General features: G+C 36.9%; 1 protein-coding gene across 1 annotated transcript; it reads left to right on the forward strand.

The window, feature by feature from the left end:
* The first annotated feature begins 1243 nt into the window (after window positions 1-1243).
* On the forward strand, window positions 1244-10491 carry LOC132603142 (uncharacterized). Its single transcript, XM_060316060.1, has 6 exons — window positions 1244-1572; window positions 2867-3093; window positions 5393-5503; window positions 6369-6524; window positions 8867-9108; window positions 9831-10491. The coding sequence occupies exons 1-6, from the start codon at window positions 1283-1285 to the stop codon at window positions 10152-10154; spliced, it is 1350 nt and encodes a 449-aa protein (XP_060172043.1). The 5' UTR covers window positions 1244-1282; the 3' UTR covers window positions 10155-10491.
* The last annotated feature ends 2331 nt before the right edge of the window (window positions 10492-12822 follow it).

Below are 12822 nucleotides of genomic sequence, written 5' to 3' on the forward strand. Positions count from 1 at the left end.
TGTCGCCTAGGCTTAAAGGTTGTATGACATCCTCTTCAATCTCTCAATTGTCTTGGATAATAGACCCACCATACTTGAAACTTCCTTTCTTTTGGACGACATGTGTGTCAAGCATCACTTCCACGCCAACCTCACTCGTCACGCCACTGAACGTACACTCCAAGTATTTTGTCTTGGTCCTGCTCAACCTGAACCCTTTAGACTTCAAGGTCTGTCTCCAAACCTCCAGCTTAGCGTTAACTCCCCCGTGGGTCTTGACAATCAGCACTATGTCATCTTTAAATAACATACACCATGGTACCTCTCATTGGATATGTCACGTTAATACTTCCATCACTAAGGCAAATAAAAACAGACTAAGAGCTGACCCCTGATGCAATCCTATCAAACCTGAAAAGTGCTCTGAATCTTCTCCCACTGTCCAAACTTGGGTCTTAGTTCCATCATACATGTCCTTGATCGCCATAATGTACGCTACAGGTACCCCTCTAGCCTCCAAGCACTTCCATACAACCTCTCTGGGGACTTTGTTGTGAGAATTTTCTAGGTCGATGAACACCGTGTGAAGGTTCTTTTTGCTCTCCTCACAAGATGAATAGCTTCAGCTATTGAGGGGCCCGATATGAACCCAAACTGGTTCTCTAAAATCGTCACGCCCCACCTTAATCTCATATCCACCACTCTTTTCCAAACTTTCATAGTATGGCTTAGCAGTTTGATACCCCATATAATTGTTGCAACTCTGAACGTCACACATGTTCTTGCATCTCGATACCCCTATAGTTGTTGCTTATCACTACAAGTTAATTAAATATCCCTACATAATTATAGTAATAGTTTCTTTTACACCATATAAATAAGAAAAGACATTACAGAAGTAAAACCTTATTTGACGTTAAGTTCTAAAATATTAGGAGTTTATACATTGTTTAACTAAGAAAAATTTAAAATTCAAAATTTTAGATAATTTTAAAATCCTAAACATTTAAAAAATAATTAAATAATTTAAATAATCAAACTTTTAGATAATATTTTTTTGCTATGTATAAAACTCAACACACTTAATACAGTGTTTGATTTACAGTTTAGAAACTCGCATAACCAATATTATAAATATATAATTTAGAGTGTATGAAAACTAAACAACTGATAGTTAAAGCGGCGGAAAACTAATAGTTCTAAGTTGTGATTTTGACCGTTATCTAATTAGTGATTATTCTAAAATGATCAATCTCAGTTTACTAATCCTATATATGACACGTCTTTATTGTTCATTGATGTAATGGCGTTAAAACATTTATTTGTACACAACAATTCCTACATTCCGCCACCACCGTTGACCTCGTGTTCCTCTCGTCGCCAAAATGCGTCATCAATTACTACTAATACAATACTTCAACATCCAATTTTATTGTCAAAGAACATTAACAAATATAAACCTCTGGATTTACCTAATAAGAGGAAGTTGAATACTACTAGTATTAGATCCCAATTGAATTATCCAATAATTTCTCCACAAGATCAATGGGGTACTTGGACTGCTCTCTTTGCTGCCGGCGCTTTTGGCATTTGGTAATTGTATATTTATGTGGTACTATTTTTTATTATTTGAGATTTAAACTATGTGAACTTTTTTTACCAATATTTTAAAATATTCCTTCCATAATAAGTGATTTTTTAGATTTATGCACACCCTTTAAGAAAGTAATCCCTCCTAAAAAGTTAAAAGTATTTACTAACTTACCTCTAATTAAATATCTAAAAAAAAAAAAGGCATAATGATTCTTGATTAGGTAAATAAGGGTCATTTTGGAAGAAAAAGATTTCTTCTTGAAATTCTAAAGCACCACTTATTTTGAAACAAATGAAAAGCCTAAAAAGTTACTAATTATGAAATGGAGGGAGTATATTTTTTCTATCACATTAACATGAGATGGATTGCAACTTATAGTAAGTTATCAGAGATAGTGGTCAAAAACCGACCTGAACCATCACTTTTTCGTGAGTTTCACCCTCCAATTATTAGCTGTTCTCTTTTTCTACTTGGGCTATCACTATCTACGTATCAACTCTACCATGTGTGTGTATAGTAGATTATTAGTTTTGGAGATAATTCTCGCATTTACTCCGCGTGTCTCAATTTATGTGGCAATTTTTGCTTGTCGAGATTCAAAGTATGTGAACTTTGACTAATATTTTTTTTTTTTCATGAATTGTGTATTATAGTACTTGGGGGTCGTTTGGTTGCTGGTTAGGAGCTAAATTATTCATGTATTATATCCATGCATAAAATAAAATATAGATTCCCTCATAACTAAGTATATTTCAAATTGAAGTAATCATTTAAGTTTAGGAGCTAAGTTATCCATGTACTAAATCCTGTATCAGTAACTAATACCATGTTTGGTAGCATTTTTTTTGCTATGTATAAAATTCAAAACACCTAATATGATGTTTGGTTTGCAGTTTAGAAACTCGCATAACTAATACATGCATAAGTTATGAGGGAATCTATTTATTAACTTTATGCAGGATAGAAGATGGAATAATTAATAAACTAATACATGATAACTTAACCCTGCATAAAATAATACATAGATTCCCTCATAACTAATTCCTGCATCACTAATAGCTGCATAACTCTATCAACAACCAAACGACCCCTTATAGTTTTCAGATATCAAATTTTAATTTTAAAATATTGAGCTAGTCTAATTCAATTTAGCTTCAAAAGATTAGTCAAATCGATTCTCGAGAAGCGTAAAGTGCCACATAAGTTGGGACGGAGAGAGTACCTATTTTACATTTTTTTTTTGGTATAATCATGGCGAACGAATTGATGAGTTTTCGTCTTGTAAAATTGAAGGTCGGAGAAGACCAAGGTTGGGGGTGCACTAAGTGGTGCACTAGTAAGTACACTGGTTGCTCTCGCCGCAAGTAACTTGGGCATTATAGCTTGTGATGCACCAGCATATAAAATTGTGACAGGATTCTTGCTTCCGCTTGCTGTTCCGTTGCTGTTGTTTAGAGCCGATATGCGTCGAGTATTAAAGTCCACTGGAACGCTGCTCTTGGCTTTTTTGCTTGGATCAGGTAATGGGATGCTTCACTTTTTCATATGGCACATCTACTGCAAATTTAATCATGCAAACTGATAGTACTTTTCTGCCCTGGAATGCTTGGAATGACCAGCTCAAACTATTAGTATTATTATTATATCATTGATCTTAAAGTTGTACATGCTCTATAGTTAGGTTTAAGTTGGATGGTATTTCTCCAATTTGATGAGTAGAGGCTCCAGATTTATGTTTTTATTCTTTCAACTGCTCATGAACATAATGGCCTTAGCTCGCATTGGTTTTCGGCTAAAGCTCACAGACTGTTTGTTCTTTCTTTCAATAGCTAAATGAGGATACAAAACAAGAGCAAGGCTTATACATAGGGTGGAGGCTAAAAAGGATATATTTCAAATCCAGTAAACTTCTTTCCCACATATTTTTCATCCAAAAAGGAAACAAGGGAAGCCCTTTTTCCTCCATCAAATCTCCCTGTCCTCCATACAAAATACAACTTTGTTGTCTAGTTTTGTTCATCAACACATTTTTCAGCATTCCTCATGTTACTTATACCTAGCACAAGTTTCTCAAATATTTATGTGTCTTCAAGGATCTGTTTTAAGAACTCGGCTCAGCTTCTCAGATTAGTTTGAAAAGCTAACATGATGGCACTTGCCAAGAAACCAGTTGAAAAGTACTAGAAGCTACAGTTTGTTATTTATGCGGAGAAAGAATGAAATAATCTGCTCCCAAGATATTAGCCTAGAACATGAGATTCATCAACCTAATAGTACTTGATAAAGAGAGGTGAGTTAGCCTTTGTCGCAAAATTTTGGTGCTTTACGATTTTCTATTGCCAGGTAGATCTTATTGAACTGGCTAGTACCTAGCAGGTAATAGGTAATTACAGAATTTTGGGTATTCTACTCGTTCCAGCTTTTCATAAGTTTAACTAGAGAAAGAATGAGATAATCTGCAACCAAGTGAACTGAAGCTCTTTAAGGCCTCCTACGGTCATTCATTATATCCTACATCCTTTATCTTTTCGAAAAAAGAAAAAAAAAAGTAAAAAAGAAAAAAAATTCGACAGCTCTTGGTATAACTGAGATGCCTAACTTCTGACTATACAATGAAATTTTATTATTTTCATTGTCTGATTATCGAGAAGCGCAGACACATCGATCGTAAGTAAGAGCAACCCGGTGCACAAAGCGTCCTGTGTCCGGGGAAGGGCCGCACCCCAAGGGGTGTGATGTATGCAACCTACCCTAATGCAAGCATTAGTGGCTGCTTCCACGGCTTGGACCCGTGACCTATAGGTCACAGAGAGACAAGACAGTCAATCGTCACGACCCATTTTCATGAGCCGCGACTGGCACCTAACAAGCTGCTACCCACTAGACGAACCACTACTATTCACTGTTTCATATATGATTAAGCCAAAATGGAAAGCATGTAATAGATGAGAGACTAGATCTTAATAACAACGAAAGTCAAAATAGCCGATACACAATCTAGAACCAACCATAATCCAACAGACATGGTCAAGGGGCATCTGATAGAATCTGAGTACAAAGATCTAGGGATGCAGTCCCAAAAACAGAAATATAACGAAATAAACTAGATAGACACCAACACGAACAGATGTTGGCTCACCTCTATTGAAAGCCCCGAACACCTCGAAGTAGATCAAGTATGTCTCGCGGTAGCACTAGGGATCTGTATAGAGCAGTAGGTGGTGAGTCACAAGGACTCAGTAAGATCATCGACTCACTCCTCCGTCTTACCCCGTGGAGCAAGTCTTCAACAATAGAATGCCTGAAAGCAAATAGTGTATATCTCAGTCTATAAATAACCATAACAGGTATAACGATTTGATGGCCTTAAGCTACGTCAATCAATCACATATGTGCACTAGGCCTTCGTGGTTGGAACCACTAGACCAATCCATAAGCCCTGTGCAGATAGGACTGCTAGACCAAAAGCATCGGCCCTCGTCGATAGTACAGATAAAACAACCCATAGGTCCTCGCCGAGAAGAAGGGCAACACTAGCTAAATTTGTACTAGCTAAGATCGCAATGCACACTGCACCAGTAGAAAATCTGCACTAGCTAAATTTGTTCCAAGTGTACCGAAACACCCCCGAACCCCTTGGGTCCCAAACCAAACATCCCAACAAGTCCTAAAACATCATATGAACCTAAGGGAAGTCTCAAATCAAGGAACGGGGTGCTAAAACTCAAAACAAGGGGTTGAGTTGTTACATATAGTCTCTCATTAAAAGCTCTAGATTTTTCATTTTCTAATCGGTTCTTTTCGTCTTGGTTTTGGCAGTTGCAACTATTATTGGGACTGTGGTGGCTTTTTGGATGGTTCCGATGCGATCACTTGGTGAAGATGGCTGGAAGATAGCTGCTGCTCTTATGGGAAGACACATAGGTGGAGGTAAATTCATACTCTTGTTTTCTCTGTGGTCTTGTACAATTTAGGATCATCCTTTTACATCTGTATTTTTTAATCATCCTTATGGGAGTTTTTTTCCACTGATGTTCATTAAAAAATGCACTATACCTTGATACTGGAGTTCCTGTAAATCCAAAGTGTTGGAAAAACAACCAGTTGGATTCTCATTACTGGATTATGGTCTGTTAATGGTTGGCATGGATGTAAGTTTCAAATCCTCTTTTATAAGGAATGTAAGGAATGTCAGTACTGCAACCTACTTTGTAATTGGAGGTTCTAAGTGTCACATTGAGCATGATCGGTTTCTTTCCCAAAAGATAATCCTAGAAGGTTACCTGTGACATGTCAGGCCTGGTGGTCTGAAGTAGATTTTTTTTATTTTTTATCTTCTTAAGCGTTCATGTGGTTTAGAAACTAAGTTGGGAACACTGTGCTGTCTAAATATGATTTCAGTTACAACTTTGGATTTTTATATTTGGATTCAGAAGTGATTCTCGATTTCAAATTGGTAGCCTTGTCTCGCTTGTTTAAGAATATATTCAAACCTCTTTATTGATAAAGACTTCTATAACATCTTGATGCCTCTCTAACAACAAGACCCAATGTATCCACATGAAAGAATATTCTATTTCACCATGAAAGTTACTATCTGACAGCCTTTTATAGTATTCAGAGAGCTAATGGAGAACCTCACAGATAAAGAAGCTGTGGGAAATATAGCAAACTTGATTTAAACCTACTGAATCTGTAATTGTGATGGTTATTATTTTGCTCTGGAAGACAGTTATGCTACATACTGAGTTATCTACAATTTGACATTTTGTTAATTCATTTGTCTCTCTTTCAGCTGTCAACTATGTGGCTATTTCCGAAGCTCTGGAGACATCACCTTCAGTTGTTACTGCTGGGTTGGCTGCTGATAATCTTATTTGTGCAGTATACTTCACAACGTTGTTTGCATTGGCTTCTAAAATACCTGCTGAGGCTACTCTATCAGCCACTGGTATGTACACCAGTTCAAATGATGAAATATTCCCTGGCTCCTTTACCTGTTAATTAGTGTTTTCTATTTGCTGTTCCATCTCTTCTATAGTAGTAAAATTTGAAACACCCGGAACTCTATGTTGAAATTTTCTTGTCTTTCAAAGTAATAGAATGATTTGTTATTTATCTGAAACACCTCAGCTTTGATTTGGCTGCCGTATCTCCTTTGTCTTATCTCTATCATTGAGAGAGGAAACAAAGGCATTTCTGTATACAAAGACCTCATGCATAAATCCTGCTTTTAAAAGATGAAGCTCCAATAAAACTTGTAACTCACCAAAGCTTCCCAACTCAGTCAAACATGAATAGATCTTCAAGGAACATGAAAATCTCTCAGGCACGAGCCCCTGGGAGAGAGTGTAAAAACTCTTTCTGGCAACATTTTAGTTCTCTGTCGCCAGTTCTCCTTGGTTTAACTTAATTTTTCCATCAATCATGCCTTGGTGATTGCTTCAAAAACTTGGTTTCTTTCTCTTAGCTATATATGATTAACAGAATCTATTTTAGTGTTGGTTATAAGTCTTTTGTTATTACCGAAAAGGACAGATCAGACATCTGGTATGAATGGGTAGAGCGCAAGAAAACTTCATGAGGAAACCGACTTTCACTTGAAAAGTCATGCTTCGGATAGACGAGCTACTACATATATCATCTATGGGGAAAGGGTATGCGTTCAAGTGATGGAGGATGAGGGATCATATGAATAGTTTTTTTTTTTTGGTGCCAAGAAGTTTTATTGCTATGGTCGTTTCATGAGCCTATTAGCTTTGCAAGGGGAACATAGAGCTGTTATAATACTAGAAGTAGGATGGGGTGGAGGGAGAGTGCTATAAAGATAGAAAATTTCATTAAAAGGGAGGCCCTAGTTACACAGTTTTGGCAAACTAGTAGCAAATCATTCATACAGTAATGCTCTCAGAATCTACAAATGGGAGATGTGATTTTATTTGGGCTGAGTTGGATAGGCTTGCAGGGATCGTATAGAGGGCTTTGAGAGTAGTTCATTAGTGCATACAGCTGCATTAGTTAATAGTTACTAAGTTGTCTATGTATTACATGTCAGTCCCATAAGTTAGTTTTTCGTCCCTAGGTTCTCTTTATTTCAGTTTGGTCCTTGTCCTATATGTAATCAAATTGCTATTTCGCAGAAGCTATGAATGAAGAATATGTTAGTTTTTTCCTTAGCTTCCTCTTCCTTTAGGTAAACTACATTTTAAATTTCTGTTTCCTTTTCAAAACTGCATCAGTGGTATCAGAGTCATCAATCCTCTGACCTGCACGGTGATGGAGTATCATGGTTTCCAAGTTTTAATTCTCAACCGTGGGGTCTTCATGGCGCCAATCCTTACGGTTACAGGAATTTGTAACAGGTTATGGGACTTACTACAATGGGTATCAGCAGCAATTCAATCAGAATATATTCTCACTATGCTTACCAAGCGTTGGAGTTTGGCTGGAGATTTGAATTGGAGAAACCTCCCACAAGCCCATTGCCATTCCAAAACCCTCTACACACTTCTAATTTCACTCCTTGGTCAGCCGCTAGTACCCAATAATCCAATATTGCTTCTGCTCTGTATCACCCATCAGAGATCGCTGGGGCCTCCTATGATTTTTGGACTGACGGCAGATCGGAGCATAAGCCTCCAACTTCGCTGTTTCAGCAGCAGTTCCGTTTCGGCACAGTCATAGATGATTCTATTCCAATCTATTTTCTTATTGAAGAGGAGATTACGACAGCTGTGGATGAGGGAAATATTTCTACAAGGGTGCTAGAAGCAAGGAAGATGGAAATGCAGGGGAGGTGTAATCGATGAAGTTAGGGCGAAAGGTTGCACGGCATCTATTACCAGCAATCTTACGAATGCTGCGATTCTGGAGTTATTGTCGGAGAAAATGATAATAGCAGCTCCGCTTGGGAGGAAAGTGTGAGAAGTAAAGGCACGGGAAACATATTATTGAACTGTCTATTCTACATTATTACACTGAGCTCTATTTATAGACTATACTACAATCCTTTTCCACGTAGGTACTATATACAATCCTAATCTTATTCTAACACTCCCCCTCAAGCTGGTGCATATAAGTCATATGTACCGAGCTTGTTACAGATGTAACTAATACGAGGACCAGTAAGGGACTTGGTGAAAATAGTTTTTGCCTTGTAACTTTTGTTTTCCTTGGCACAAACTTTGTGCTAAGGGTTATTTATATAAAATTCTGTTGGGTTATATATATATAATTCTGTTACCTTTTCCAAAAATAAAATTAAAAATTAAAAATATTCGGAACTCTTTTCAGATGACAAGATTGACGGGGAACCACAATCTGGTAACAAGCTACCCGTATTGCAGACTGCTACTGCTCTTGCTGTGTCCTTTGCTATATGCAAAGCTGGGGATCTTTTGAATAAGCATTTTGGTATTCGAGGAGGCACCCTTCCCACTATTACAGCTATTGTTGTCATTCTAGCAACTTCATTTCCCAAGCAATTTGCCTACCTTGCGCCTTCTGGTGAGGCTATGGCAATGATTCTGATGCAGGTAAGTTTCCACTGTATATCTGGATGTAAAATGACTATTTGAATGTTGCCAGCCTTCTCTTTTTTTTTTTTTTCCTTTCAAATTATGTTCTACCAAGTACAAGTAAATTCAAATATCTGCCATGAGTTTCTTGCATGCTGAATTGTAATGAAAACAGCCTTAGACACTAAAGACATTTTTCTTACCGTCTGTTTCTTCAATTTTGCATGCTTTTACGCAAAGTAACCTGGCATATTGTCTGTATCATTTACGCAATAAAGACAAAAACTGCAAGAGCACACCACGGACATTTAGGATAAATTCATGATGACACACTTTTAACTCTATTTGTCTGTTAAATAGCCTTGGTGGCACATATATAGGTAAATTAGATAAGTTTGAGAAACCTAGTTCCGATGTTTAATATAAAGGTAAATTATTCTCTACAGATTTATATTCATAGAGGGTAGAGTTTCATATGGAACAAATGAAAAACAGAAGAACAATAGTCGATCTTCAGTCTATATAAAAATTGCTGCACGCCTGACCCGCCCCTCCTCAAAATTTTTAAAGGAGTGTTTTCACCCACCCCACATAAGAGCTTCTTCACCTCCGCCCCATTGCCATCCCTAATTAGAGGACTAATATTTTTTTCTCTATAGTTAAATTAGCCCAAACTTTTTCCTGTATTCTTTTTGGGCAAAGATTGATCTAACTTGTTCTCTTATGATCTTGAGTAATAGGTATTTTTTGCATTCATTGGTGCTAGTGGGAGCATATCAAGCGTTCTCAATACGGCACCCAGTATATTTCTGTTTGCTTTAATCCAGATTGCGATACATCTGGGTGTGATACTTGGAGTTGGGAAACTGCTCCGACTTGAACTGAAACAATTACTCATAGCATCAAATGCAAACGTAGGAGGCCCAACAACAGCTTGTGGAATGGCCACTGCTAAAGGGTGGATTTCTTTGGTTGTTCCGGGCATTCTTGTTGGTATTTTTGGTATCGCCGTTGCAACTTTTCTCGGTATGGCTTTTGGGGAGTTCGTCCTTAAACTCATGTGATTTTGGATAGTGAACCTACTGAAGTGTATCAAGAACAGAATTATACCGTGGAACAAACGTCTATACACCAAAAGCATATCATTCTGCAGACATAATATGTCTTGCATGTGAACGCCCTTGGGGTCATTGGGTTGGCATGGTAAGGAGATTTAATTGCCACATAAAGTCCAACATTATTGGAACAATGTTTGGTAGTTTGATTGTTACTTTTGTTTTCTTCATAAATAATAGTTGCATAAGTTATGCAAGAAGCGATATTCGAATTTGTAATAAATCAAACTAGACATTCAGCTAGAAATGATACCTGTAATTATAATCCTTACGTTACTAATCTCCATTACAATTCTTGCATCATTAATCCTTGCTAACTTGTCTCTAAATCAAAGGATCTGTGACAGTGTTATGCTGGTTTTATCACATGCCTACTTTCCATCTCTTCATGTCTTGCAGACACTATTCTTAGCCTATTAAGGGGTCGTTTGGTTCTTGGTTAGTAGGTCATTATTCATGTACTAAATCCTGCATAATTTGTACCATGTTTGGTAGCATATTTTTGCTATGTATAAACTTTTAAGACAACAAATACGGTGTTTAGTTAACAATTTAGGATCCCGCATCATTAATACATGTATAAGTTAGGAGAGAATTTATATATTAATTTATGTAGGATAGATTATGAAATAACTAATAGTACATGAATAACTAAATCTTGAATCCCTGCATAACTCTAATCAACAACCAAACGACCCACTAGTGTTCAAAGTGAGGAGCCACTTGTGACTTGTGATGAATGGAAAAGCCTTATCGAGGATAGATAGAGCAATATTCTTCAAGATTTTTCAAAATTTAAACATACGTATGCCCAGTGCAAAACAGGTGTGGGGCTACCCCAAGCGACGTGCGTCCACAAACAGAGTCGGATTCAAAATTTAAATTCTACGAGTTCAATTTTTATAGTTCTTAGCATTAATATATTATATTTTTAGAGTTATGAATTTATATATGCTATTTATTACTATAATTTAGTGGATTGTTACATATTTATTTATATTCCACATTAAAAATACTGAGTTCTCCGATGAACCGGTATCATAATGGTGTATCCGCCCTTTCCCACAAAATTCTTAGATTTCACTATTTAGTCAACAGAGCATATAAATATCATGCATATATTCTTTTAGAGAATATCTATACATAATATATATTATACTAGCAATTAACCCAAAAGAGATGCCAACTCTTTTAGAAAAAAGGAAAAAGTTCAAAATTGATGCCATATGCTGCTCAAGTGGTATAAGATTTTAGTAACTATACAACTGATCGTGTTAGAGACATCTAGTGGCGAGTTGAAGCTTACGGGTTAGGAATTTAGTCTTATTGAATTACTGAGATTTTAAATTAATAATTTATACATATTAAACACATTTCTTAGTATAAATACAGGGTTTAAATCAAAATTACTAAGTTCTGCCGAATCGGCTTCTTGCATTCTAGCTCCACCCCCCGGGGACATCTACCAAATATTTATAACTAGAATTTAAATTCATTGTACTGGCTGCAGATACCCAGTGCGGAGGTGTGAGAGGTTGGCCATGCATGGTTTCAGAAGAGGTAGGGGTAGGCCGAAGAAGTATTGGGGAGAGGTGATTAGACAGGACATGACGCAGTTACAGTTTGCCGAGGACATGACCTTAGATAGGAGGGTATGGAGGACTCAGATTAGAATAGAAGGCTAGTAGATAGTATCGTTGTGCTATGATTTCTGCTACTATCTGTTATTTTCTGTACTTTGATTATCTTATTTTATCTATGATAGCTACTGCCCCTTTGCAAACTGCTTCAGCATGGCTTAGTCGCTTTCGTTATTTTCATTTCCATACCGCTTTGAATTTCTTGGCCTTATCTGACCTCTTTTTATGCTTTCTATTGAGCCGAGGGTCTTTCAGAAACAGCCGTCCTACCTTGGTAGAAGTAAGGTCTGCGTACACTCTGCCCTCCTCAGACCCCACGTTGTGGAATTCCACTGGGTTGTTGTTGTTGTACTGGCTGCAGATAATATTCTTACATCATCACGTAGACTTGTTAACAATAATAGATAACTCAATCTTGATATAATAAAGTGCGAAAAATAGAGGGGGAACCTCTATAACCGATAAAATTACACAAGTATTGTAAAAAGGAATTATACCATCGGTGTATATACTTAATATATAACTATATTTGGCAGTTGGAAACTTTGGAAAAAATGATCTCCTATGATAAATAGCAATTTAAATAGAAAAAAATGACCCTACAAATCTCTTATGTTGTATCTTGATTATCTCTTATGAAAAACGTCATATAATTAGAAGAATACTTTTAATGTATCATATACTTGATCTCCTGGAAACTTTGTAGGATTTATATAGGTATGAGTGTCAACAACTCAAATATGTCAGTGCTCTCAAAATATATTTCTTTTTATCAGGGAGCCTTTTTCCTTTAACGGGCTTTAAGCGACACAAATTTGAATAATTTTTTTTGCACGGATTTCCCTTCAAATGCGCTGGTCTTTAATTTTTGTCCTTCGCGTAAAACAACGGCCGAAATTACCACGAGGTTCTGGGTTCGAACCCGGCTCACTTAAAAAAAACAACTTCGCAAGGTGAGGTTTCACGAAAGTTTTGCC

Source organism: Lycium barbarum, chromosome 7, assembly GCF_019175385.1.
Source record: "Lycium barbarum isolate Lr01 chromosome 7, ASM1917538v2, whole genome shotgun sequence".
Lineage (NCBI taxonomy): Eukaryota > Viridiplantae > Streptophyta > Magnoliopsida > Solanales > Solanaceae > Lycium > Lycium barbarum.